The sequence below is a fragment of the Castor canadensis genome, chromosome 17, assembly GCF_047511655.1.
Source record: "Castor canadensis chromosome 17, mCasCan1.hap1v2, whole genome shotgun sequence".
NCBI classification, from domain to species: Eukaryota; Metazoa; Chordata; class Mammalia; order Rodentia; family Castoridae; genus Castor; species Castor canadensis.
This window is the reverse complement of record NC_133402.1, coordinates 59,321,336-59,349,056: the sequence shown is the minus strand read 5'-3', so window position 1 is coordinate 59,349,056 and position 27,721 is coordinate 59,321,336. Positions and strand designations below refer to the sequence as shown.

Below are 27,721 nucleotides of genomic sequence, written 5' to 3'. Positions count from 1 at the left end.
ATATTTATCAATATTGTATGGTAATGTTACATTTGAGTAAGCTGATATAAAAACTTTTGACCTTAAAAAGTATATCATTGGTTCAATCTGTGTGTTTTAGTACTGGTGGGAATTTTTTTTAAGTGCTAGGGATCGAACTGAGGGCTTTGTAAATGCTAGGCAAGTACTCAACCACTGTGCTATACCCTAGTCCATCCTTTAGTACTGCCTTCAGTTTTTTGCCATTCACTTGTAGATCAGAGATAATTAGGTCATATCTTTAAAAATTACTCAAAGGACAGTAAATTTTTCTGAGATATTTTATGCACTCCCCACAGTACCCCAATATGGGCCTAAAAAACAAAAGGACAGAGGATAATCATAGGTATGGGCAGAGTATCTGTTCACTAATAATGACAGATTCATAAATTGTTTAGAAGTAGAAAGAAATTTGGAACCTTCTCATCCAGTCATTGTTTCCCCAGTCTTCAGAAGAGGAGGAAGAGCCCCATTAAGTGGAGTCAGTGGGAGAGAGCTATTGATAGTGTCTTTATCCATACTGTCCTGGTTCTTTCAGCTGTTTAACTTCCAAGACTGTATTTCAACCAGCCTGGGATCATGTAGTTGCTGTCCTTACTAAGTGAAAAGAGGTAAAACTATCTGTAGTTCAGCAAGCAACATACTGATTAATTACAGTCCAATAGCACTATAGATAAAATAGGCCTTCTAAAATCTGGTGTGCTGCTTCTCCCAGTCTGTTGTTCTTCACTGTCTGAAAGAGAGATTCTTCAGGTGCAAAACACTCATGATCTTGTATCTGTCTCTCCTACAGGCCCATGTCAGGGCTGGGCTTTTTCATGGTACGGAGCTCCTGTGTAAAGCCATCGTAAGCTCAGAGACATCAGGGAAGAATGATCACATTTGGAACGAACCACTGGAATTTGATATTAATATTTGTGACTTGCCAAGAATGGCTCGGTTATGTTTTGCTGTCTATGCGGTTTTGGATAAAGTAAAAACGAAGAAATCAACTAAAGCTATTAATCCCTCTAAATACCAGACCATCCGGAAAGCTGGAAAAGTGGTAATGATACACTCACTTCCAAAACTTGGTTATATAGTGGGGTGGTTTTGAGACTGAAATAATTGAGTAGTATGAATTAAATTATATGCTGTAACTTTGGTCCCTAAGAGCTAACTTTAAAAAGACATTACATTTCCATGGTTATAGGAGAAGGGGACCAGGAACTAGAGAAGAGGTTAGTTCGAGAAGAATTAACTTAGAAGATAACACACATGTACAGGAAAGCAGTGCGAGTCAACTCCCTGTATAGCTATCCTTATCTCAACTAGCAAAAACCCTTGGTCCTTCCTATTACTGCTTATACTCTCTCTTCAACAAAATTAGAGATAAGGGCCAAATAGTTTCTGCTTGGTAGCTAGGGGTTGGGGGGGTAATGGGGGGGGGGAAGAGGGGAAGAGATGACCCAAGCATTGTATGCACATATGAATAAAGGAAAAAAAAAGAGGAAGGGAAAAAAATGTACAATAAAAAGCTTCAGTGTGTAATAAAATTAAAGTTGAGTATAATCTAAGAATTGCCTAAGAAGATTTTTAGGGTCATGTCAAACTAAAATAAAATTCTCTATATCTATAAAATAACAAGGTTATCTTAATATTGTTCTGTAAGTAACACCTACAGAAAACTGTTATATATATACAGGGAAAGAGTTTTTTTTCTAAATTTTTTCTTTTGTTCATATGTGCATATAATGTTTGGGTCATTTCTCCCCCCTATAGGGAAAGATTTGATCAAAGAAATTAATTGTGTTTTCTGTTGATCTTGTCAAGTTTTAAGTACTACTAAATCAGAATTCATTTAAAAAAAATTTCCATGGTTATATCTTGTTCATTCATGTTCTTTTGGCACATTTAGGAGATTTCATAATGTAAGTATTGTATCACAGATGTACAAATACTTTTTTAGAAGATACAGATAAAAAAGAATGAAAATATTTTTTAAATAAGTTGTCTGCAGTTCCTTAAGTAAAATTCTGGGTGCCAGATATGTTTGAGAATTCAGAATTTTGTGTATGTCAGAAAGATCATAGACTGTACCTCACTCGACATACCTTGTGGGGTCTAGGACACAAGTGTGTAACTAAGCATAGCAGCATTTGGGGTGAAATATGAATTTCACACTAAATTTGGCAAATAAAGACTTTTACTAGTATCATGTCATCTCTGGCCATACTTTGCTATCACATTAATCATGAACACACTTTTAAGTTTTCAGTCAGGCGCCAGTGCGCACGCCTGTAATCCTAGCTACTCAGGAGTATCAAGGTTCAAAGCCAGCCTGGGCAAATAGTTCTCAAGATCCTATCTCAAAAATACCCAACACAAAAAGGGCTAGTGGAGTAGCTCAAGGTGTAGGCCCTGAGTTCAAACTCTGGTACCACAAAAACAAAAACAAACCAAAAAAACCCTTTTGTTTTCAGAGTGTCTCAAATTTTGAAATTCTGGATAAAGGGTATTTTTTTGTTTGTTTGTTTTTGGGTTTGGTTTTGGGTACTAGGGCTTGAAATTAGTGCTTGCCACTTGCTAGGCAGGCATTCTACCACTTGAGCCATTCCTCCAGCCTTTTTGTTGTTGTTGTTGTTGTGATGGGTTTTTTGAAACAGGGTCTGGTGAACTATTTGCCTGGGCTGGCTTTGAACCACTCTCCTCCTGATTTCTGCTTCCTGAATAGCTAGGATTACAGGCATGAGCCACCAGTACCCAGCCTTCCATTCCATATTTGTAATCAAGTGTTTTCATTTTCTTCTTATCTTGGGAAAGTTGTTTAGGAAGTGGGGGAAAGACACGAATTTTATGTTTTTAAAATTTGGTTACTGCCAGGTGTGGTGGTACACACCTGTAATCCCAGCACTTGAGGCAGAAAGATCACTTGAACCCAGGAATTCCAGACCAGTCTTGGCAACATAGCAAGACCCCATCTCAAAACAAACACAAAACCCAATTGCTGTCTGTGTCTATGTAAATTTCTTCCTTTTTTACTTAACAAGGGAATGTACACATTTTGTTTAGTTATCTTTTTGGGTTTTTTGAGACAGGGTCTCACTATTTTAGCTCAGGCTGGCCTTGAACTCAAGATCCTTCTGCACAGTCTCCTGAGTACTGGGATTACAAGCATGTATCTAAAAGTCCTACCAGCCTCCTTTTTAGAGAGATAAACTCTGCAATACCTAGAGACATTGCCTCCTCCCACATTAAGATTTATTTGGGATAAAAATTGTTAAAACATACCCTGCTACAGTATCATACATATTTTCTCGAATCATCACAAATTCCTCCTCGTCAAGGCTGTACAGCAAACATTGCATTTTGTGGATAGACTTTGGAGTAAGTAACTGGCATTTAGGATTCTCCTTGACTGTTAGAGAGATGGTGAACATTTTCCCATGTATGTCTTGTTTTCAGTTTGGATGACTGGTTTTTTGGAGATCACCTAGAACTGTAGAAATTTCCTGAAGTAACATTGAAACAAAGGGCGTGAACATGTTTGTACCTTGAAGTTCATTCTTAGCATATTTATACCATGGCGTCTCTTCAACAGCATTATCCTGTAGCATGGGTGAACACGATGGTCTTTGACTTTAAAGGACAGTTGAGGTCTGGAGACGTGATACTGCACAGCTGGTCTTCATTTCCTGGTAAGATTTATAATCTAATCCGTAGTGTTAAAGAGTAACTAGCTTTTGGCTTGTGAACTAGTTGGAGTTTCTTAGTGACTCACCATTCTAGCATTTCAGTAAATAAACCTTCCTTTTATATCCTTATCGTTTGTCTAAAACAGATGAACATAGGTTACTCTGACACATTCGTAAAAGGATTTGTCTTTGAATGTTTATTGTTCCTAGGCACACTAACTAGAAAGTGCATTCACTTGTAAAAACACTTGTTCATTAGTTGGCTTTAGTCTGAAGTTTGAGATAAGTGAAGCACTTTCTACATCCTTGGATCTCTCAAATATCACTTAATGTGCCCTCATCAAATGAGACAGGTGAGTTTTCTCTTTCTCTGTCTTTTTTTTGAGACAGGGTCTCACTATATAGCCCAAGCTGGCCTCAAACTTGTAGTCCTTCTGCCTCTGCTCCCTGAGTACTGGGATTACAGGCATGTACCAGTCTGCCTGGCTTTTATTCTCATTTTTACTGATGAAAAAATTAAACACCAGAGAGAATAATAAGGTAGTCAACCTTACATAATTGGTTCAAGCCTAGAGTATTATTCTGTACTGATTTCCCCAAAGTTGGAATTCTTAGTATAAACTTTGTATAATAATAGTGGATTTCTTTCTCTTTTTCTATTCAATGTATTTGATAACATTGTGAGTGTTTGGAATTTCTGAATTATTTTGTGAGTGATAAGTATTTGAAATTGTTCTTAAGTTAGGAATTGCTACCTGAGAAATTATGTTTTGGATAATCAGTTATTCACTGACATTTATAAACTCCTCACAATTGTGTGCATGTGTTTTCTGTTATTCCTAACATCATGACATAAACCTCCCATAAATTTTATAAATTATTATTCATCAAATACAAGAGAGCTATGTGTATTTGACACATTTCTTATGAGGAACTGTATTTTTACAATGTAGAAACAAGTATTTCAGGCACTATGCTTTTTTGAAAAAGAAAAAGTTTTTTGTTTTTTGTTTTGTTTTGTTTTGTTTTTGGTGGTACTGAGGTTTGAACTCTGGGCCTCATACTTGCCAGGCAGGTGCTGTACTACTTGAGCCACTCCACCAGTCCTCAGAAATCTTAATTTAGACCCTCATATGCTCTCCAGAATCATGAAGCAACTTGACTGATATTTTTAGTGAAAATAGTTTTTGGTGGTATTTATTGAACATACTTTGAAACTGACTTCATCTCTTAAGAAAATGTACAATAAAAATAATAAACACAATTAACTTTTCAGGTATCAGCTCTAGAACTGTCCCATTTATCCAGGGGAAGGGAGAGGGGGAAGCAGGAAAAGAGAAACTACAAATAACTTGTCACTCAGAATCCCTGGGTTATCATTGCAAGGTGTATAATCACTGAATTGGCTTCTTTTGTGTCTTTCCATAATTCTTCATGTATATACACTAGGAAATACAATGATAAATTCTTATACAAACTAACATTTTCTATAGTGTTCTGCTCTTTGCTTTCTTTCCTCTTATATATCTGCATAATGAACTGCTTTTTTTTAAAAGCAGGTTTATCTTTTGATAGTTCGAACAATACTACAATGTATAACCTTGCTGATGTGCATTTATATGTCTAAGGTAAATTCCCAGAAGTGGGCTTGTTGAGTCAAAGAAATATTGTTTATAGAAATTGCTGTTCAGTAGATTGTACTGATTTGTCCTCTCCATTTGCAGCACATCAGGATCCCTTTTTTTTGTGACCTCTTTTAACATTATTATCTCTATATGTTTGGAACTGATAAATACTAAAATGCTACATTTGACTTCAGATAAGTTGCCTTTGAGAGGACAAATAAGTATGATGCTGCTGTTGAGCAGAAATAGGACATGATTTACTGAGAAATCAGCTCTAGAAGTATGAATAAGCACAGTTGCCTCCATTGAGGTGATCCTCTAATCTGTAAGATCAGAATATCTTAAATAAGAGGAGCAAAGGATTAAGGAATTGAAATTTGTAAAGGTTTTCTATTTTTGGCAATAATTCTGGGCGTACATACTTGATGGACATTTTGCATAGACAGAATGGACCCTGTCTTCTTTAGGAGGTACAGAGAAGATAACTGTGTCAGAAATCAGAATAGGAAGGGGAGGCCTTAGATTGTAAGGTTCTGTCATCTTGATTTTACTTATATATGAAATTAGGACGTTACATTATCTGAACCACAAGGTTTCCTGACTACAGTGTAGTCCACGCACAGATCTGTAAATGGACCATATCTAGGGTGTGAAGAGAGGAGGGAATCCCATGAAGAAAGAGACAGCTGGTTAGGTAAAAGGCACATTGCAGAGACTACAGAGAAGGTATTTGTGTTAGGAGTCGTATTAAAGGAGCATTAGCAAGATTAGCTTTGACATGAAGAATGCCATTCTGGCTCTCCAAATATCAGTTCTGTGATGACCGTGAAAATCAGATTTCATATGATTCAGAAATCCACGAACAGCAGTGGCCACCTAATTTTGATGGAGGAAAAGCAGGTCCAATTAAGCTTCTTTTTCAGAATAGAAAAGACTTAACTAAATTTGAAGAGGTCATGTAACCATTAATTTTTGTTAACTTTATTTTAAAGATGTGTGCAAATTTTATTCCAAGCATTAACAGAACACTAAAGACTTCCAATATAATTGTCTGCCAAACACTTTTTAGATCATTTTCATGAGAGGAAACCCATTGCAGGGTTTTTGTTTTGTTTTTAGTTTTGGAAACGTTTTCTTAAGAATCAAAATTACTTGCGTGTTTTAGATGAGCTTGAAGAAATGTTGAATCCAATGGGAACTGTTCAGACGAATCCTTACACTGAAAATGCAACTGCTTTGCACATTAAATTTCCAGAGAATAAAAAGCATCCCTATTATTACCCGCCTTTTGATAAGGTAAGTGCATTACTCCAGCAGCTACTGTGCTCAGAATAATCAAGGTGTTAATTTCTGGCTGTGTATGTTAGTTTAAGTTCAGTATATCTTTTTCTTTTTCAAAACTTTACATGCATTGACAGTTTTATTCAGGGGAAGGGCTGTGGAGCAGGGTGCTCACAAGCCCTGTTACTTCTGGCTTTATCATTGACCAAGAAAGGCATGCATTTCTGGAGTTTAGGTTCCTCATTTATAAAAAGGGGGAAAATACAATGATTCTGAGGGTTTTTGTTTGTTTGCTTTATTTTGTTTGAGGCAGCGTCTCATCATGCAGCTCAGGCTGGTCTTGAACTCACTACGTAGCCCAGGCTAGCCTGAGTGCTGACATTATAGGTGTGTACCTCCATGCCTGGCTCTCTTCTGAGGTCTTTTTCTGTGTAAAAATACTATCAATGTATTCGTATATGTAACTCTGAACATATAAAATGTTTGAAATGAGTCCAGCATGTTGGTTCAGAAATGAAACATGTAATCACTCCTGTGTTAGTGATGTGTGTGTGTTTTGCTGGGGCCTTAACCCAGGGCCTTGTACTGTTAAGCAAATGCTGTACCATTGAGCTACATCCCTAGTCCTAGAAGAGATTTTAAAAAGCATTGTGCAAATTTGTGTAACTCAGTGTTTCTTTCATTTTCATTTGAATTGTATCCACTCAAGTACTTTTCATTTAAAGTTCTGTAAAAATGTTTTTCTGCTAGGAGTTCCTTTAAAGTTTATAATTTTACCATTGCTGCAATCTTCCATACCTGGTCATTGAAACTTCTTTTGCCTTTTTGATACTTGGGAAGTCTGTTTTGAAGGTCAGTTAGGCATAGACTTTAGACTTTAAATATGTATGTTTATAGTTAACAGTTTTTCTTTGGCTGTACAAGCTGTATATGGTTATTATAAAGTCAGTAATACAGATGGAGAAGGCAGAAGTTCTCTTAGGTTCTTTTTATTCAATTTAGTGTTTGCCACTGTAACCACTTACATACAGTTTGCTTTTATGGTTACAGTTTGGTTTATAGTTATGGTTTAATTTTAATAACCATAATCTCATTCTTATCAGTACTATATGGAATAGGATGGGAATGAACTTACTTTATACATGAGAATAGAGGTAAGTTATTTACTTAGGATTGTGTAACTCAGTAACAGGATTTGCATCTTCTGAGCCGTCAAACCTCCCACTATACCAGGGAGTTCCCCTCTTTTCAAGAAGGAGCTCCCTCTATAAACTTAATGAATTTTAAAAATAATTTTAGGCCTTTTTGTTGTTGTTGTTTTATAATGGCAGTGCTGGGGATAGAACCCTGGGCTTCCCACATGCAAGGAAGCCCTCAGCCAGAACTTTACCTTAGCCCCAGCTTCTCCTTTTGACATTTGTTGATTAAGAAAAAACCATAGTAGTAAACTTACTCTACATTTAGTAACTTACATTTGCATTTTCTTAATCAGAATGCATTTACTTATTTTTCAAAAAAAAAAGTTATTTTGTCTGCAGACAAGCCCAGTGCTCCCCAGGAGCTGCTATCTCCGTCAGTCATACTGCTGTTTCCCTGTTGTCAAGGGTTGGAAGCACATGGGAAGCACATTTCTCTTCTTTGAAAATTCATGTTATAAAGTATAGAAACGCCGAGCATATGTAGGCCCTTGTAGTCTAAATACAGGTGTAATTATTTGCACTTAAATTCTACAAATGAGTCAAAATTTAATGTTTAAAATTTCTTTTGAACAGATTATTGAAAAGGCAGCTGAGATTGCAAGCAGTGATAGTGCTAATGTGTCAGTAAGTATCAAGAGTAAGTGGCCTTTTCCTGTTGTAGAGTTGTATGCGTTCCAGTTATGGTAATGAATTTATGGAAGGCTCATGCAGAAGAGTCTGAGTGTACATACTGGTGTTTTGTTAAATGTGAATGATCTGTGTTCATTTGGCAAGGCCTTTTTGGACACAAGAACAGGTTCTGCAGTATATAAGGGATGCTGCTGTTGATTTTTATGTATTCACAGTATTGTCTTAGTGGATTTTATTTAGTTGAGGGAGGGGGCTGTACTTCTCTCTTCCAGCAAAGTAGTGCAGTAAAGCTTCACAGTGTGGGGGACCTAGAAGTCGTCCACCTTGGAGCACCGCCAAGATTGTCATTTAATATTTCTGCCCCAGCTTCCTACTTTACTACATTATAGTCAGCAGGAACATGAAAGCAAGACTAGAGCCTGTAGCCTAGTTTTTCTGCAATGTAATCAGTACATGTAGTTCTGTACTAGGTTTTAGTCGTGTGACTATTCTGAACCACAACGAGGCTGGGAAATGCAGTCGTTAGCTGGGCTGTCATGTGCTTGACTAAGGATAAAGATTCTAGTACTCAAGGAAAAAGTAAAGAAGAATTTTTTTCTTTCTATTTTAAGACTTTGTATTCTCTCACCATTGGGTTATAATTTTTAAGTGTCTTCAGCAAAGCCCCTCCTTCCATATGATATATAGAGGCCAGGAGTCAGAATGGGAACAATGGTTGTTTATCTCCTCCCCTCAGAATCAAGTCACTGTTTAATGTTGGCTACTTGGAGAAATTACTGGGATAGGCTCTCTTCTGCTTCACCGTTAAGAACTCTGAAAATCATTTCATATTCTCAGTGCAAGTTGTGTATTACTGGTACTTCCCCCACTAGTGTCTCTTGGCTTAAATTTTGTGTTTCGGATTTGAATGCTTAACTCCCAAGTGTGTCAGGTCCCCGGTCTTCCCAGGTTAGAAAGGCTTTGGGCCACACTGTGACCATGGGAACCGAATCCTCCTACCCCATCTTTTTCCCCATAAGTTTTGTGTTATAAGAGTCCTAGAAAGAAAAGCTTAAAAAAAAAAAAAAAAAAAAAAAAAAGAAAGAAAGAAAAATTTTAAAGGCAGTTCAGTAAAACAAAGCTAAGTTTTATTACAGGTACACACTTACCAACTTGTCAGTTAATTAATGAAGCGTTTTAGGAGATAACAGTTACATTGTGTAGCCCAGATTAGTCTTGGAACTCACCATCCTCCTGTCCAAGTGCTAGAATAACAGGCATGTGCCACCATTCTGGTGAGATTCATCCTTCTTTAATTTTGCTCTGCTAGGGATTGAACCCAGGGCCTCATGCATGCTACACTCCCAGCCCCTATAGTTCTTACTCTACAGACCTTTTATGCCTTTGAGCCTAGGCACAGAAAACAAGGCACCTGTTTATTGTTTTTGTTTTCACGTATGTGTCTGAATCATCCTAGTTTTTTGTTTATAGGAATTAAGAAGTCAGTTCAAATAATAAATGATTGGCACTTAATGAGAGCAATGCTGCCACCTAGTGTTTGCACAAGGATTTTAAAAACAGTTTTCTTAGAATTGTTTTGAAAATAAGTTCTTCGTCCTTAGCTTATAAATTTAATATTGAGTAAAGAAAACTTTTTAAAAGGAGTCATTTTTATTAATCTTTTTAAGGAGTTACATTTTTGTATTTCACAGGGTTAAGTTCATGACTATATATAATTCCGTTGCATGTAAATTTGCTGAGTATTTGCCAGTGTTTGCATAATTAAATTCTATAGTGAGCATTTTACTTTCTTAGAGTCGAGGAGGAAAAAAGTTTCTTGCGGTACTGAAAGAAATCTTGGATAGGGATCCCCTGTCTCAGCTGTGTGAGAATGAAATGGATCTTATTTGGACTTTGCGACAAGACTGCAGAGAGAATTTCCCACAGTCACTGCCAAAATTACTCCTTTCAATCAAGTGGAATAAACTTGAAGATGTGGCTCAGGTAACAGAATATCATCTCTGTAACTGCCTTTCAGTATCTATGTTACTTGTCCTCATAGGTATATTTTCATATGTTAAATAACCTTTGTTGCTTTTTTTTTTCTAAGACAGGTCATTATGTAGCCTGAGCTAGCCTCAACTTTCCAGTCCTCCTGCTTCAGTCTCCCAAGTGCTGAGATCACAGACATGTACCTCACATCTGGCCTAGTTAAATTTATTTACTTATTTATTTTAGACAGAGTCTCTCTTTGTAGCCCAGGCTGGCCTTGAATTTGTGATCCTCTTGCCTCAGTCTTCAGAATGCTGGGATTGCAGATGTGTGTTTCCACATACAACTTCCATTTCTTGGCTACTGTAAATAGTGCAACCATAAACATAGAGGTACATGTATCTTTTCAAAATAATCAGTTTCATTGCTTTGGATAGCTACATAATAGTGGGACCGCTGACCAACTAGTAGCTCTAGTTTTAATTTTTGAGGGACCACCATACTGTTTTCCATAATGGCTGTACCAGTTTGCATTCCCACCAGTGGTACAAGAGTTTTTTTTTCTCCATCTCCTCACCAGAACTTGTTATCTTTCATCTTTAACCATTCTTGCTGGAGTAATATGGCAACTCGTGGTTTTGATTTGTGTTCACCTTATGATTACAAATACTGAGCATTTGTTCAGGTACTTTTTGGCCATTTCTGTGTCTTCTTTTGGGAAATGTCTATTTAGATTTGTTGCACATTTTAGTTTTGATTTGGTTATTGGGTGTTTTTGTTATGAGTATTTGGAGTTTCTTATACATTCTGCATATCATCTCTTTGTCAGATACATAGTTTGCCAATAATTTCTTCCACTCTATAGGTTGTTTCTTCACTGTGCTGTTTGTTTCCTTTGAAGGTGTTTAGTTTGATGTGTATTTTTGGTTTTGTTTCCTGTGCTTTTGGAGTCTTCACCAAAAAAATCCTTGTCCTAAAGTGTTTCCTCTTTGTTTTCTTATGTTGACATCTTTAATCCAGTTTGAGATGTTTTTAACTGGTGAGAGGTTAGGGTCTTGTTTTGTTCTTCTCCTTGTGTGCTTATGCAGTGGGAATAGATATCCCATTTTCCCAGCACAGTTTATCAAATGTTCTCCAAAGAACATCCTTTTTTTTTTTTTTTAATTCATATGTGCATACAAGGCTTGGGTCATTTCTCCCCCCTGCCCCCAACCCCTCCCTTACCACTCACTCCGCCCCCTCCCCCTCCCCCCACCCCCTCAATACCCAGCAGAAACTATTTTGCCCTTATTTCTAATTTTGTTGTAGAGAGAGTATAAGCAATAATAGGAAGGAACAAGGGTTTTTGCTGGTTGAGATAAGGATAGCTGTACAGGGCATTGACTCACATTGATTTCCTGTGTGTGGGTGTTACCTTCTATGTTAATTCTTTTTGATCTAACCTTTTCTCTAGTTCCTGGTCCCCTTTTCCTGTTGGCCTCAGTTGCTTTTAAGGTATCTGCTTTAGTTTCTCTGCATTAAGGGCAACAAATGCTAGCTAATTTTTTAGGTGTCTTACCTATCCTCACACCTCCCTTGTGTGCTCTCGCTTTTATCATGTGCTCAAAGTCCAATCCCATTGTTGTGTTTGCCCTTGATCTAATGTCCACATATGAGGGAGAACATACGATTTTTGGTCTTTTGGGCCAGGCTAACCTCACTCAGAATGATGTTCTCCAAATCCATCCATTTACCAGCGAATGATAACATTTCGTTCTTCTTCATGGCTGCATAAAATTCCATTGTGTATAGATACCACATTTTCTTAATCCATTCGTCAGTGGTGGGGCATCTTGGCTGTTTCCATAACTTGGCTATTGTGAATAGTGCCCCAATAAACATGGGTGTGCAGGTGCCTCTGGAGTAACCTGTGTCACAGTCTTTTGGGTATATCCCCAAGAGTGATATTGCTGGATCAAATGGTAGATCAATGTCTAGCTTTTTAAGTAGCCTCCAAATTTTTTTCCAGAGTGGTTGTACTAGTCTACATTCCCACCAACAGTGTATGAGGGTTCCTTTTTCCCCGCATCCTTGCCAACACCTGTTGTTGGTGGTGGTGCTGATGATGGCTATTCTAACAGGGATGAGGTGGAATCTTGGTGTGGTTTTAATTTGCATTTCCTTTATTGCTAGGGATGGTGAGCATTTTTTCATGTGTTTTTTGGCCATTTGAATTTCTTCTTTTGAGAAAGTTCTGTTTAGTTCACTTGCCCATTTCTTTATTGGCTCATTAGTTTTGGGAGAATTTAGTTTTTTAAGTTCCCTATATATTCTGGTTATCAGTCTTTTGTCTGATGTATAGTTGGCAAATATTTTCTCCCACTCTGTGGGTGTCAAAGAACATTCTTAACACTTTTGTTGCAGAATTGTTAGCTTTAGATTTGTTGTTTTCTAGGTTCTTTATTCTGTTCCACTGGTCACTGTGTCTAATCTTAGGGCAGCACTCTGCTGTTCCTTATCTTGGACCAGTGTTTCTCAACTTTTTTTTTTTTCATTACCATATCCTGTAAGAACATTTTTAGTCATTTTTCCCCTAACAGCAATATTCCTATTAGATTTTGATACCTTACATACATTGTATATACATTAACATAGCGTGTTACCTATAATTTATACGCAAAAGGAGCAAGCATAAAGCTTATACTTTTTACTCATGGATGGATTAAGAATAGAAATTGAGATATAAAGTTAAAATTTAAAAGCTATTAGTATTTCACTATATTTGCTAAATAATGTAATCTGTTTACTTAGATTATGAAATTTCAAATTACACATGTAAATTATGCCAATAGTAGTTTAAAAATTATTCAAACATACAAAACATTTTTCATTCTCCCCCATAACTAATTTTTTTCTCAGTTCCCATTCCTTATGAGAATGTGTGCTATAAACATATCAGAATCATGGAGAAGAAGGAATTCTTGTTAGGAATGACCTGGATGAGTCTCACAGTGCTCTGATGAAAGGCAATAAGAGTCCTGTCTAGCTGTGTGCCGGTGGCTTGCACCTGTAATCATAGTAACTCAGGAGGCAGAGATCAGAAGGATCAAGGTTCAAAGCTAGCCGGGCAAATAGTTCCTCAAGACCCTATTGAAAAACCCTTTACAAAAATAGGGCTAGCAAAGTGGCTTAAGGTGAAGGCCCCCAAGCTCAAGCCCCACTAAAAAAAAAAAAAGTGTCCTCTCTAGAAGATTTGGGTTCACAGGAACTGGTGGTTCTGAACGGTGTGACTTTGTCCACCCTAACCCTTCCCCACACACACCTGTACCTCCAGCTCATACTCAAGGTTTCCTTGTTAACACCGTGTCCAGGTCACTCTCGTTGACATCTGTAAATAGGAAATGGTTGTGTTATCTTGCCTATCAAAAATAAACTAGGTATTGTTTAGTTGTGACAGATTACTTATATTAAGATTTGAGGAGCTTTTACACATTAAGATCACTGAAAAGTTCTGTCATGTAATATTCTTTTTTTTTTTTTTTTTTTTTAGGGAGGACAAATATTGTTTAATGAGATGTATTTCTGTTATATAAGTATGTTTGCCAAGGTGAGGCAAACACACATATGTATTTGCATAATGGAATCTGGCATAAATTTTTTTTTAAATTTTATTCATATGTGCATACAAGGCTTGGGTCATTTCTCCCCCCTGCCCCCATCATGTAATATTCTTTTGGACGTGAACTCCTTTTTGGTTTTTTATTGAGGTGTTAATGAGCTACTTACATGCAAATGATCTTTTGTTAGCTTGAGATTTGCAGCTTATATTCATACTGTGAATTTTACCTTTAAATGTTTCTAGATCATTATTTTTTCCAATTAGCAGTAATTGTGCCTCAAGTAAACCTCATTGTCTACAGTGCTGCCGCAGTGCAAAGCTAGGTCTTTTTTCTTCTTCTTTGTCCTTGTGTTATGCACTGGCTAATCATTCTAGAATCCACATTTTCAGTGTCTTACTCTATTTTCAGATGAGTACCTAGTAGCTTTCTAAACTTACATACAGAACGTTTCAACAACAGACAATCTTTGTTAGTCCTTATTAACCAGATGGGTTTTGGAGGTTGATAATTAAAAGTGTGTTTTTATTTCTTTTGACCATCTCTGTGCTCCTTTGTGCCAGGGAAAAACTGATGACTTTCATCTTCCATTATGTCTGAACCAGTTTCCATTTTTAAACAGCTTCAGGCGCTACTTCAAATTTGGCCTAAACTGCCCCCCCGGGAAGCTCTGGAACTTCTAGATTTCAACTATCCAGACCAGTATGTCCGGGAGTACGCTGTGAGCTGCCTGCGACAGATGAGGTATCACCTGCAGGTGGCTTTCTTGGGGGCAGGGAATAAGTGGGGCATGCAGGAATGAGGGTGTCTCCTTGAATGCCTCACAAAAAAGGAAGAGGCCAAGGGAGTTGTGTTGGAGACTTGGTGGCCAGGGGATTTTTTGGGTGCCGGTCACCTGACTACCCTCTGCCTAAAGCAAGCACATTAAGTTAAATTTAAAGTCCTCGGTTTCCTGACATGGTCTGCTTACGTCTCTTCCTTCCCAGAGGCAGCTATTGCCGTAGCCATGTGTGTCCTTCCGGACCACAGCTTTTGTTTTATTGTGTATATTTATAGCTATAAAATTATAAATATGTAATAATATTGTACATTTTAAAAATTACACAAAAACACCCTTTTCTTTTCTTGTTTTTGCAATGGGTCTTACTATGTTGCCCAGGCTGGCCCTAAGCTGAAGCAGTCCTGCCTCAGCCTCCAAAGCAGCTGGGAGCACGGGCTTGACCTCAGGCTTATGTACTGTTCTCTACCTTGGTTTTTAAATTTATCGTTATATTTTTGAGGTCAGTTTCTTCCATTATGTATAAATGCAGTTTATTTCTAGCTGGGTACCAGTGGCTCATGCCTATAATCCTACCTACTTGGGTGGCTAAAATTGGGAGGATCATGATTTGAGACCAGCCCAGGTAAATAGTTTGTGAGCAAACTAACCAAAATAACCAGAGCAAAATGGAGTGGAGGTATCCAGTGGTAGAGTGAGCACCTGCTTTGCAAGTGTGAAGTCCTGAGTTCAAAACCCCAGTCCCACACTACATAATATTCTATCTAGGGACACATCTTAATCTTAATTTAATTCATTCTCCTGTTGAGGAACATTGTTGTTTCTCCAAAGTTCCCTTTTATGAACAATGCTGCAATGAACTTGTTTGTATAGTCCCTTTGGACAGTAGATGTGTGAGAATCTATGGTGTTTATTAAAGAAATGACAATCTTAGACAACAGCATTTTGAGGTTTATTTATCCCTTTTTGTTTCTGGCCTTAAGTATGAGGCTTATGTACTATGTGTTTATTTGAAAGATGAGAGCTCTCAGAAAAGTATGGTAGTATGGTCTGTTTTTCTTACTTTTAAAATCAAGTATCTTTTAAACATTGTGATACCAGGAGTATTTTTGTGGAGTAAAATTAGATGTGTGAGAGAAGCAGCTTCCTATTTTCATATTACTGTGTTTTCCACTATTTATAGATTTCATAAGAGGCATGGTTTTACAATAAATTAATTAATATTGTGGTATAAGCAGTTTCGAAATGAAGCTCCTGGTTGCTCTGCTGTCTCCTTAAGTTTGCATTGGAGACCTGATGGGGAGGGAGAGGCCACCTGGTTCCCCATGGGCTGAGCCAAGGGTTTTTCTTCAATGTAGTGAACTACTCAGGAGCTCTCTGTCATTCCCATGCTCCCTCGTAGCTAATGCTGATGGCTCTTCCTATGTTAAATTTTATACTTAGGAGTTTTGATTTTGTCAATTACTGCTCTGGGTTTCAGTCCCAGATCTGCCTGAGCCTACTTCTGTATCCATTTGCTGTCCAACATTATAGGCACTGAATAGATGACTGGGGATTCGTCCCTTCAGACTACTTGCAGTTGCTTCCGATTGGAGTTGGGTTTATAGTGAGTAGGTTTGGCGATGAAGACACAAAATAGATAACCACTAACCTGAGGTAATTCAGTCCAGTTAATTGCAATATTGCAATACTGTCATATTAATTCAGTGAGTTAGTATAATTCCAGTGTACCAACACATTCATTTCCTTGTCCTTGAAATGATCTGAAGTTAAGATTTTGATCATTCACTGACATGTGCAAAGGAATTATTTATCCCTAACAATAGCAAAGTAAAATAAATCCTAATGTGCTGCTATGATTTTTGTTTGAAAAATTATTGTTTTGCTAAATACAAACATTTTTTAACATGATCAACAATTAGTATTAACGTAATTAATATTTTGGTAACTCTTGGCTGATTATAGTCATTAATTATATCGATTGAATTCATTTGGTAAAAAGCCCATGCATCTGTTTTGATCCTCTTCCCCCCCCACCATATCTTTAGCTTTTCTTGTGATATTGTAACAGTACAGTGATGGTAACACACAACAGCCTAGCCCAAAAGACCCAGGAGTTGCCATAGTTACCATTTGCTGGTTTGATAGGGAAGGATCTTTTTCTTGAGCTGCTCTGTCTTTTGTTTCTTTCAGTGATGAAGAACTGTCTCAGTATCTTCTACAACTGGTGCAAGTTTTAAAATACGAGCCTTTTCTTGATTGTGCGCTCTCTAGATTCCTACTAGAAAGAGCACTTGCTAATCGGAGGATAGGGCAGTTTCTGTTTTGGCATCTTAGGTAAGTCTTTCGTGTTTCAATTTGAGATCCTGGCGTGCATTGGTAAATATAACCCAGTGTAACATAAACACTGATGGATCAGGCAGCTGGGCGAGTTGTTCTGGATCTGTCTATATAACATTTACACTGTTTGGGGACTGGCTCTAATCGCAATATCTCTCTCTCTCTCTCTCTCTCTCTCTCTCTCTCTCTGTCTCTCTCTCTCCCTCTCTTCCTCTCCCCTGCCTCCCCCTTTTCACCTCCTTCTCTTCCCCTTCTCTCCCTCTCTCCTTCTCCCTCCCCACCCTGTGGTTCTGGGAATTGAACCCAGGGCCTTGCTCATGATAGGAGATACACTCCTATCCCCCTTCTCTTATTTCTTGATACCTAAGCTTGAGTTTGTGATTTGGCAAAGTAATTGAGATGTGTGCCTCCATGCCTGCTTATTTTTAACTGAAACTAACAGTTAATGTATTACTTTTTCCCAATCAGATGTGCTTATTTCCTCTGTATTTGGGCTAAGTTCAGGCTTATTCATGCCTTTCAGAAGGTTGTGGGTGATATTATCATCACTGCTGTTACTGAGTGAAGATGAAGTTTTACTGTAACAATAGCAATTTACATTTCAGTGTCTTTACTAACTAGATCATTTTCAAAACTACATGAGCCTTATTTCACCAAGCTCTTACAAATCAGGAGTGTAAAAGTTACTCTTTCTCCCCATGCCTTCTAGGAAAATTGAAAAATCTTCATTTTTGAGTCTGTACTTAGATACTTTCATGTTTATCAAAAAGAAATACCTTTTTCTTTTTTCTGTCTTTTTTGACACAGGATCTTGCTGTGTAGCCTAGGTTGGCCTTGAACTCTTGATCTTCTTGAGTCAGCCTTCCAAGTGCTGGAATTACAGATGTATGCCACAACACCTGGCTTGGTTAAGCTTCTTAAAGAGAATATGACCTCTATAATACCGTGCTGTTAATTGTAGGACATTGGTTTCCTTACTGATTTTCTTACTCTTCTTTTCTCATCCAATTCAGTCTTATTTTTAAATCTCTCAGGGAACAACAAAATAAAGTATGCCTCCTTTTTCCAAATATATACACTCTTCTTTAAGTGAAACTAAAGATCAAATAGAACCTAATTGAGATATCAGTCAGATGAATGAAGCCAGTTAATAGGTCTCTGCTTCAGCATAATTAACTCTAAATTGGTAAGATATCTGCCTCCCCAACCAAAAGAAAGCAAACCTGGTAACATGTAAAAATGTTAAACTTCTAGTATAAAGGATTAGCTAATAAAATCTCAGAACTTTTGAGCACTGGAGCTTAACAAATTAGAAGGTTGACCATCTTACTAGAAATTATGCATGAGATGACCAGTTCTTTTGTTTGGTTGGCATCCTAAGTTCATTTTATACTAGAACAAAAAAGGCAGAGTCTTTATTTGGTGATGAGAAGTGTTTGGTAAATAAACCACTTGGATATTGACTTTCTGCAGGTCAGAGGTGCACATTCCTGCTGTGTCAGTACAATTTGGTGTCATCCTTGAAGCGTACTGTCGAGGAAGTGTGGGACACATGAAAGTGCTTTCTAAACAGGTACTGGCTGTGTCTTAATATTCATTTCCAATTTTGTTCATGCTGTTTACTCTGTTTTATCAAATGTGACTTTTCCCCCATGTTAGTTCATAGAGATTGGAGTATGATTAATACTTTGTTTTTTTTTTTTTGGCAATACTGGAGTTTTAACTGAGGCCTTGCACTTGCTCAGTAGGCAGGCGTTCTGCCACTTGAGTCACTCCCAGTCCTTTTCCTTAGTTATTTTTGAGATAAGGTCTTACATTTATGCCTGGGCTGCCGTGAACCATGACCTTCCTATTTACACTTTCAGTGTAGCTGAGGTGACAGGAATGTACCACCATGCCCTGCTATTGGTTGAGATCGGGTCTTGCAAACTTTTGTTCCAGGCTGGCCTCAAACTGTGACCCTCTCAATCTCTGCCTCCTGAGTAGCTATGATTATAGATGTGAGCCACTGCCTCTAGCCGTCCGTTCCCTTGCCCTCACCTCCCCTTTTTGTGGAACTGGGTTTGAACTCAGGGGTTTATGCTTGCAAAGCAGGCACTCTACCACTTAAGCCACTCCTCCTGTCCATTTTGCTCTGGTTATTTTGGACATGGGGGTCTCAACAAATTATTTGGCTGAACTGGCCTCAAACTGAGCTCTTCCTGATCTGAGGCTTCCAAGTAGGTAGGATTAGAGACATGTCCACCAGCACCCAGCCACACCTAGCCTTAATACATTCTTTTATAAAAATATAATGCAAGTGATGAAGTTTCAACAAACTTAACAGGGAAACATTAACCAAATGCCACATGAAACCTAATTAGCTAGGATTCTTCATATTTTCTTTATTAATAGCATGCCTTAAGTTTTAATAAGTTTAAACAGTTAAACATAATATTTAAACCTGTTTAGATGTGTTTAACAATGGGTAATGATGACGGCCTTTAGAGCCTTTTTTTTTTTCCTTTTTAAAGCAAAAATAAAACATAAGGTATTTGAGAGAACTGTGAAGATGTCCCACTAAACAAAGTATAGCAGAATTAGGGGGTATTGCTAAAAGTTGCAGTCTCATTGTCTAGTTTATTTCTGTATTTTATTGTGGAGATAATCCAGATTTATGGAGCTAAGGAATGGCAAGCCTCTTGTTTTGGGGATCACCATCCCCACATCTCTCAAGCCCCTGATGGTATTCCTGTCTTCATTCTCTTCAGGAACGCATCATTTCTTTTGATACCCTGTTTTTCTAGTTAGAGGCAGTTCAGAAGACTTCCACCTGTCCTTTCTTAACCATAGCATCCCTCACCTTACAAGTCAGGAACCAGTGTGGAGATTCTTCCAGCTACTGAATAGCTCTTCAATTATTCATTCAGAAACTGGCAGGTAACATAAGGATGATTTTAACAACCCCCTGACAGACAGTCCTGGGCTAAAACACCATTGATAACTGACCTCCATAAGTTCTTACTATGGCCAGTGAACCACAGTGACACTTTGGGTCTCTTGGAATTTAGTATTAATCCAGTAGTCCCCCAAAGGTCTGATGCTTTCCTTTTTCCCAGTGCACACAGTTAACTTTGGTAACTTCCCCCTTTGGGGAAGGTTGAGAGGAAAAGTCTACAGTAATTAGGTAAAGAATTCCTACGGATCATCAGATGTTGGGGGAATTAGTCTCTTCCATGTACTAGGTATATGGATGCATGTTGGAGATGAATCATGAAGGCTTCCTTCTCAGATACTTACTGTTACGGTAGGTACACATCAGTCTGCTGTAACTAGTAAATATCAGAGTAGTCTCATATTGCTGACATATCCTTAAACCAGTATAGTCAGTCTACTTAGCTGAAATTTTCCATAGTATTGGAAACACCTTTCCTAGGCTTTGCTTTCTGGCACATTATTTTTGCCTTGTAGCAGAGGCTCCCCTATTTCCTTAGTTCTTCTAACCTGTTTATCTCACTTAAATACCTTCTATTTCCTTATCTCTTGTCTTTCACTCACTTTTGCCCCCTTTTTAGTATTCTACTTGATGTCATATCAAATCCTTATCATAGTTCAGTTACACTATACTACTCATTTGCATTGCCAGAGAAACTCTCATAGACTTCCATAGATGGTTTTATTATTTAGGACTTTCCTGATGTTAAAACAACTGCCTCTAACTCCATCCTTTTGAAAAGTCCATTGATGATAGTAATAATAACCAACATTTGTTCAGCACTTACTGGGGGTCATTTATTCTTTACAATAACATGTGACTGATATTATTAATTCCCTTAATTTTAGAGACCACTTAAATGTCTCACCAGTCTGTATTGCTAGTGTCCCTGGCTATCATCCTAGTCTAATCCATTACTCTCTCACTGGACGTCTTCATTAACATCCTATATTGGGCTCCTCAAACCTCCAAACGCACATTCTCTATATAGCCACTAATTTTTTGTGATACTGAAGTTGAACTCAGAGCCTTAAACTTGCTAGGCAGGCACTCTACCATTTGAGCCACACCCATAGTTTAAGACAAGGTAATCTTTAGTTGAGAGTGTTTTATACTATTTTCCTTTTTTTTTTTTTTTTTTTTTTGTGGTTCTATGGTTGGAACTCAGGGTCTCACAATTATTTTCCTTTTAAAATACCTACAATAAATTTTCATCATTACATTGAAAATAAAATCCAAATTTTCTACAGAATCTCATAAGGTTGGTCCCTATTTGTTTGACCTCATCATATGACCATTGTTTCCTTCAGGCATATGATCAAATCACTCTGCACATTTTCTTGGTTCCCTGGGAGCCTCGGCTTGATTTTTACAACAGTAAGGAATGTATACAAACAGATGATTCTTATTCACCTTCTTAACTGATGAACTGTGAGAAGCTTGCCCTTTACATGGCAGTTCTTGTTATTACCATAAGCCTATAAAAAGACAGCATGTTGAAATGCTGGTAGTAGTTGACTTATGGCCATTCAGGACACTGATCCAGGAAATGAATATCAGCACAATTAAAGATGGGGCTTGAAAGTTCCCCACTGTACAAACACGGAAGAAATTCAGATTTGAAAGACTTCAAAAAGTTCCTGTTTGCGTGGCCCAGTTTTCATCTGCTTCCCTTGTCACCAGTGTTTGTACAGCTCCCAAAAAGTGTCTGTGGTTTTGACAGATGGCTAACTTGGCAAGCTTGATTTTGTCATCAAGCTACATAGAACCTCATGAGTTTCCTGTGAGCAAGGTCTCAGCCTGTCTGCAGAAACTGCATGCTTGACCCACACCTGGTAGAGTTCTGGTGATTTTCCTTCATGGAAGCAGAGTTCAAAACTGAACGCATATAAAATAAACCTCCTGCTCCTGGAACTTCAAGCCACAGTGCTCACTATGTTTTCTATATATGTTATTTCTTTTATTTTAGTGGCACTGTGGTTTGAACTCAAGGCTTCACGTTGCTAGGCAGGTGCTTTTACCCTTTGAGCCACTCCACCAGCCCTATGTATATTTTATGTATGTTTCTACCATTTGTTGTGTCCAGTTTTAATGAGCTATTCATAAAATGTTCCTTTTGATTTATAGTTGGCCGAGGTTACTGTGTTCTTAGGAATTTTGTATGTTACATGAAGACCCTCAGTTATTTAACATGGTTTTAGCTGGCCACTATTGATCTGCTTGTACTTGCAAACGTTTTTTATTTGCATAGGCTTTGATAGCCAGAGTTACCTCATTATAAGAACAAGTAATTTAGACTTGAACAACAAATACTTTGCACAGTAATCCATTCTAGCTATCCTATTAGTGGAAAGAGAATCTTCTGAGAAGATTTCATATAAGAGTTGTTCTTCTTCCTCTCCTCCTCCTCCTCTTTCTTTTTTTCTTGACAGGGTCTCCCTGTGTGGCACAGGCTAACCTCAAACTTTTAATCCTCCTGCCCCAGCCTCCTGAGTGCTGGAATCACAAGTATGAGCCTCCATTTCTGATTTCATGCTTATCTTCTTGAATACTCATAGTTGATGCCTGTGTAGTTTCCTCTATTCTACAAAATTTCATATAATAAAAGGTTTAAGATACCTGGTAGAGGAGATACCATGATCAAGAAGGTGGTCTTCCTAGGGTGAGGCTTATCCATTGCGCTCCAGATGTGCTGACCCTTGTGATTTCCCCAGATACGGGAGACACAGCTACATAATTTGTGGTGTTAGGGGGTAGTGAATTCGCACTCTGCCTTATGTTGTTGAAATGGTAGACTCTAGCCTAGTCTTACTCTATAAGAGTTTTCTTTTTCTTTTTTTCTTCTCTGTGTGAATTTTGAGACTTTTTGAAACCTTTGTGTAGGATGCTTTTTGTCAGAACTTGGTTTTTAAGGGTATTTTTCTCAGATGTGGTGGTAGAGGTAAATACCAGAACTTTTTCCATTCTTAATTTTAAGGGCAAAGTTGAGTAGAAGGAAAAGATAGGAAAGTGTGCATGGGTTCACCAATGGGCAGTCTTCGGTTGAAGGTAAGAATAAAACAAAAAAAAGGTTTAAGAAAGTTTTAAATGATGCCTTAAATAACAAGTGCTAAAAAATAAGCTTTTATTTTATTGTAGGTAAAATGCTTGTCATAAGCCAAACACAGTTTTTACTTCAGCTGTGTGTGTGTTTTGAGGTAGCTGTTACTGATGAATAATCACGTTACATTATATTTATTATTTTCTAACAATAAATGACTTTTGGGGTTTGGGAAAACTTATTTTTCAGGTTGAAGCACTCAACAAGTTAAAAACTTTAAATAGTTTAATCAAACTGAATGCAATGAAGCTAAACAGAGCTAAAGGAAAGGAGGCCATGCACACTTGTTTAAAACAGAATGCATACCGGGAAGCCCTCTCTGACCTGCAGTCACCTCTGAATCCATGTGTCATCCTCTCAGAACTCTAGTAAGTAATTGCTTATGGTTTGTGCATTGGTATATAGCAATGCAGGAAGGATTTTAGGGTCACTACCTTGGGGGAGCAGTAGGACCAGCTATTAGTCCCAGTAAGTGGAATATAATTAAGGAAGGAAAAATCTTACAAATCCTTTTGCTTGTGTTCAGTAGAATGTATGCCTATCAGCTAAGCTTACCTGTGAAGTTAGTAAAAATTATTACACATGAATTTCCTCTTTTTTTTTTTTTGTGGTACTGGGGTTTGAACTCAGGACCTTGTCCTTGCTAGGCAGGCACTTTACTACTTGAGCCACTCTGCCGGCTTTTTTGTGTTGGGTGTTTTCAAGATAGGGTCTCTCGAGCTGTTTGCCTGGGCTGGCTTCAAATTGCAGTCCTCCTGATTGCTGCCTCCAGGAATATCCTTTTGATAGTGTGTACTTAAATTTATTTTCTACATTGTGGTTGGAAACCACAAATAAATTATCTACTCATTGACAATCCTGTTTTAAAATGAAGTCTTGAATAAATTTGGAAACTTATTTCTCACTGTCTTTCATACAAAAGTAATGAAAAAATAACAATGTATATCACTAAAGTATCAATTCAAAATTGATTCCCTCACTGGGCTAATGCATATAATCCTAACTACTTGGGATGAGATTGGGAGAATCTCAGTTCAAGGCCACCCTTGGCATATGGTTTTGGAGACCCCAGCTTCAAAATAACCAGACCAAAATGGACTGGAGGTATGGCTCAAAGGATAGAGCACCTGCTTTGCAAGCGTGAAGCCCTGAGTTCAAACCCCAGTCCCAACAAAAACAATTGATCCCCTTTTAAGAAATAATGATTTCCTAACATTCCTGATTTTAATCTAGTCATATATTCTACTTTTTTTATTCACTAAAAATAATTCTAAAAAGTTAAGGAAATTTAAGGAAGCAAGAGGAGGAATTATAAGTAAAAGCAGAGAAAAGGCAGGTCCTGGGTTAAGTACAACTCATCCGGCATCAGCTGATGCCAGCCAGAGCTGTCCACCTGGTTCCTTTTCTACCAAAAGAAAACTTTCTAGCTCTTGACTTCTGTAAATCCTGAAAGGATTAGTTAGGTGAGGAGTTTTTCCAAGCCTGATGTATCAGGGAAAAATTAGTCTTGCCATATTGTTAACATGAAAGTGGGCTGACTTTCCTCTTGGCTGATTTCAGTGTGGAAAAGTGCAAATACATGGACTCCAAAATGAAGCCGTTGTGGTTGGTGTACAGCAACAAGGTGTTTGGTGAGGATTCGGTCGGAGTGATTTTTAAAAACGGTGATGGTAAGTACTGAGGTTCTTGCAGCTCCAAATCCCTTATAATTTTTCATTTGTTGTGAATTTGCTTAATTTTTATAGCTGTGTAACAGCAACCAAGAAGTAGCTGTCAGTGGTCATCAAGTCAAATCCATCATGTCCTAAAATAAAGTACCCTTTTACTCTTGGCCAGCGACTTCCATAGTTCACTTACATTTAATCTTCTAGTAAACATTCCTCTTTTTCCCCTATAAAGTACCAAGTACCCTACTCCTTTGGTAAAAAGATTGTGATAGAAGATAATATTTCAGGAGGAGTGGCTCAAGTGGTAGAGCACCTGCTTTGCAAGCACAAAGCCTGAGTTCAAACCCAATTCCACCAAAAAAAAAAAAAAAAAAAAAAAAAAAGGATATTTCATTGGTTTCATATGTACTGTTTCAATGATAGCAATATTGATGTTACTGCTATAGTTTACATTTTAATTAAAATATCTGACTGACCCTTATAAAGAAAATGCCTCTGAAGCAATCACCCCAAACAGAAGCCAATTATGATTTGTTAGCTGTGTGACTTATAAACTCATTGAGCCTCAAGTTCATGTCTGTGAAGCACACATCATCCATATGCCAGCATTATTAAGGGAATTGAGTGAGGTAACATAAGTAAATGTGCTTATCATAAGATGCACTTACACATTCTTTATAAAGAACCCACTGTTTTGTTGTGTTTGAGACAGGGTCTTGCTATGTAATCCAGACTGCCCTCACAGTCTCAATTTTCTTGCTTCTGCCTGCTTCCCTAGTACTGGGATTACAGGCTTGTACCACCACCCTGGCCCTCATGGTGTTTTGCTAGATATTTAACACCACTTGACCATACAAATAGTTAGCAACAAAAACCTTGTCGTGCTAGGCACCAGTGGCTCATTGCCTGTAATCCTAGCTACTTGGGAGGGGGCAGAGATCAAGAGGATCATAGTTCGAGGCCAGCATGAGCAAAAATAGCAAGACTGTGTCTCAGAAATACCCAACACAAAAAGGGGTTGGCAGAGTGGCTCATGTGGTAGAGTGCCTGCCTGGCAAGTGTGACACTCCCGGAGTTCAAACCCCAGTGCCACCAAAAACACCCCAAAAACTTAGTCACTAGTTTCACATTCTCTTTTACCTAAAAGTACCCTTCTCAAAATACTCATTTATTTATTTGTTCGTTCATTTAGAGGCAGGGTCTTCCTTCGTCGCTCAGGTCAGCCTCAAAGTCATGATCTTGCCTCAGTCTCCTGAGCGCTGAGACTGAAAATGCTCTTAGACATGGTAATAAGCATTCAGCTGTTAGTTTTATGGACCCGTAGTGCAGTTACAATTCCTAAGAACTTCCTGTACAACTCTAAAACAAACAAGAAGGGAAAATAGCAACGTAGCATAATATAAAAGCAGCATAGTACTAACGGTTTTATAGCATCTCTACAGTTAGTACATTGACTTAACACACGGCAAACAGTTTTTAAGAAATGTTTACTAAATTTCTGAAGTAAATGGCACAGTGCTGGGCAAATGAAAGCGTGTGTTCGACATAGTAAATATGGCTGACATTAAAATTTTAGAACAAAAATTAGCATTTTATGAATGGTCTCAGTTAAATTTGATTGAATTCAGTTCATTAACATTAAATTAACGAGTGAATCGGCATAAAACAAAAAGTACATACATTTAAGCAGGTTTTTTTTCTTAGATTTGCGACAGGATATGTTAACACTCCAAATGTTGCGCTTGATGGATTTGCTCTGGAAAGAAGCTGGTCTGGATCTTCGGTGAGACTTCTAGTGAAATTTTTTTTTTTTGTCTCGTGTTATATCCCTCCCTAGCAAAATTTCTTAAACCTTCTTGCAGTTCCTTTCCTCTTGCTGTTACTATCGTTGTAGTTGTGTAGTACTTTACAGTGTGCTGTAGATAACAGTACTTTATTTAAACTCTTCAGACTTAAAATTACACGTGTTTGAAATTTCAGAAAGAACAGGTTTGAACTTTAAGAAGGCTTGGACAGATATCAAGAATCACATACCAGCTTACGGATTTGATTTATTGGTTTTGGGGGTTTTTCCCCATTCTTCCAGGCCTGGGGTTTGAACTTGGGGCCTTGTGCTTCTAAACAGTGCTCTACTACTTGAGCTGCACCCCAGCCCTTGGTTTTGTCATTAGAAAGCGTCTTGCTATGTTGCCAAGGCTAGCCTTAAAATTGGGTTCTCCTGCTTCAGCTGTGCACTCAGTCATGTACCTACATGCCTGGCTAAAAAATTTTTTAAAAAACTTTTGAAACAGTTGCTATTTATCGACTGAATTAGGCGGTTCTTCACATATGTAATATCATGTAAGCTTTACAACCCTGTGAGGCTGTGTGATTCCTTAACACAGGAGAAAAATTCAGACAATAGAGATTTTAAAATAAAAGGATGAGAATCAGATTAAAATCTAGGACTATCAGACTCTTAAATTAATTTTGCCAGTTTTTCTATGTTAGAAAACAATTGTAGTAAAACAAGTTCAGTAACCCTTTGTTTTCCAAAATATAATGATGCCCAAAATACCTGATTTTTATTTCTTGGAAGAGTTTCTATTTGCAGACCCTTTGAGAGCATGTGTTTCCCTTTCTGTAAGGTAGAAAGAACAATCTGCTGTGGTGGTTTTTCATTTCATGGAACTGGAGAAGTGTTTAGAGTAAGGACAAGAGATCATAATTCATCTAAAAAGTCCCAGTGGCTAAAAAAGTAGTGGCATATTGTTTCCCTTAAATCAGGAAGAATTTCTAAGAGAACTGTTTAAATAAAAACATAATTATAGCTATGATCAGTTAGCAAGTTTTTTTGTCCAACCACTCCTAAGGAATACTTCATAGGTA

The 27,721-nt window shown here is 37.7% G+C and overlaps 1 protein-coding gene and 1 non-coding gene across 7 annotated transcripts in view; both read left to right on the top strand.

Moving 5' to 3' along the window:
- LOC109691805 (phosphatidylinositol 4,5-bisphosphate 3-kinase catalytic subunit beta isoform) overlaps window positions 1–27,721 on the top strand; it is a 121,113-nt gene that overhangs the window by 79,677 nt on the left and 13,715 nt on the right. For 4 of the 6 annotated variants that reach the window (XM_074059635.1, XM_074059632.1, XM_074059634.1 and 1 more), the window contains 11 exons: window positions 812–1,063; window positions 3,599–3,695; window positions 6,483–6,613; window positions 8,371–8,421; window positions 10,222–10,410; window positions 14,617–14,738; window positions 16,966–17,109; window positions 18,586–18,685; window positions 23,376–23,554; window positions 24,747–24,856; window positions 26,558–26,636. In XM_074059635.1, the coding sequence (XP_073915736.1) occupies window positions 812–1,063; window positions 3,599–3,695; window positions 6,483–6,613; window positions 8,371–8,421; window positions 10,222–10,410; window positions 14,617–14,738; window positions 16,966–17,109; window positions 18,586–18,685; window positions 23,376–23,554; window positions 24,747–24,856; window positions 26,558–26,636 (1,454 nt within the window). Of the gene's footprint in view, window positions 1–811; window positions 1,064–3,598; window positions 3,696–3,729; window positions 4,046–6,482; window positions 6,614–8,370; window positions 8,422–10,221; window positions 10,411–14,616; window positions 14,739–16,965; window positions 17,110–18,585; window positions 18,686–23,375; window positions 23,555–24,746; window positions 24,857–26,557; window positions 26,637–27,721 lie in introns of those variants that run through there. The other 2 variants (XM_074059636.1, XM_074059637.1) reach the window with 2 other exon arrangements.
- Window positions 22,698–22,863, top strand: LOC141418747 (U1 spliceosomal RNA). Its single transcript, XR_012443391.1, has one exon. It is a non-coding gene; the product is annotated as a U1 spliceosomal RNA (small nuclear RNA).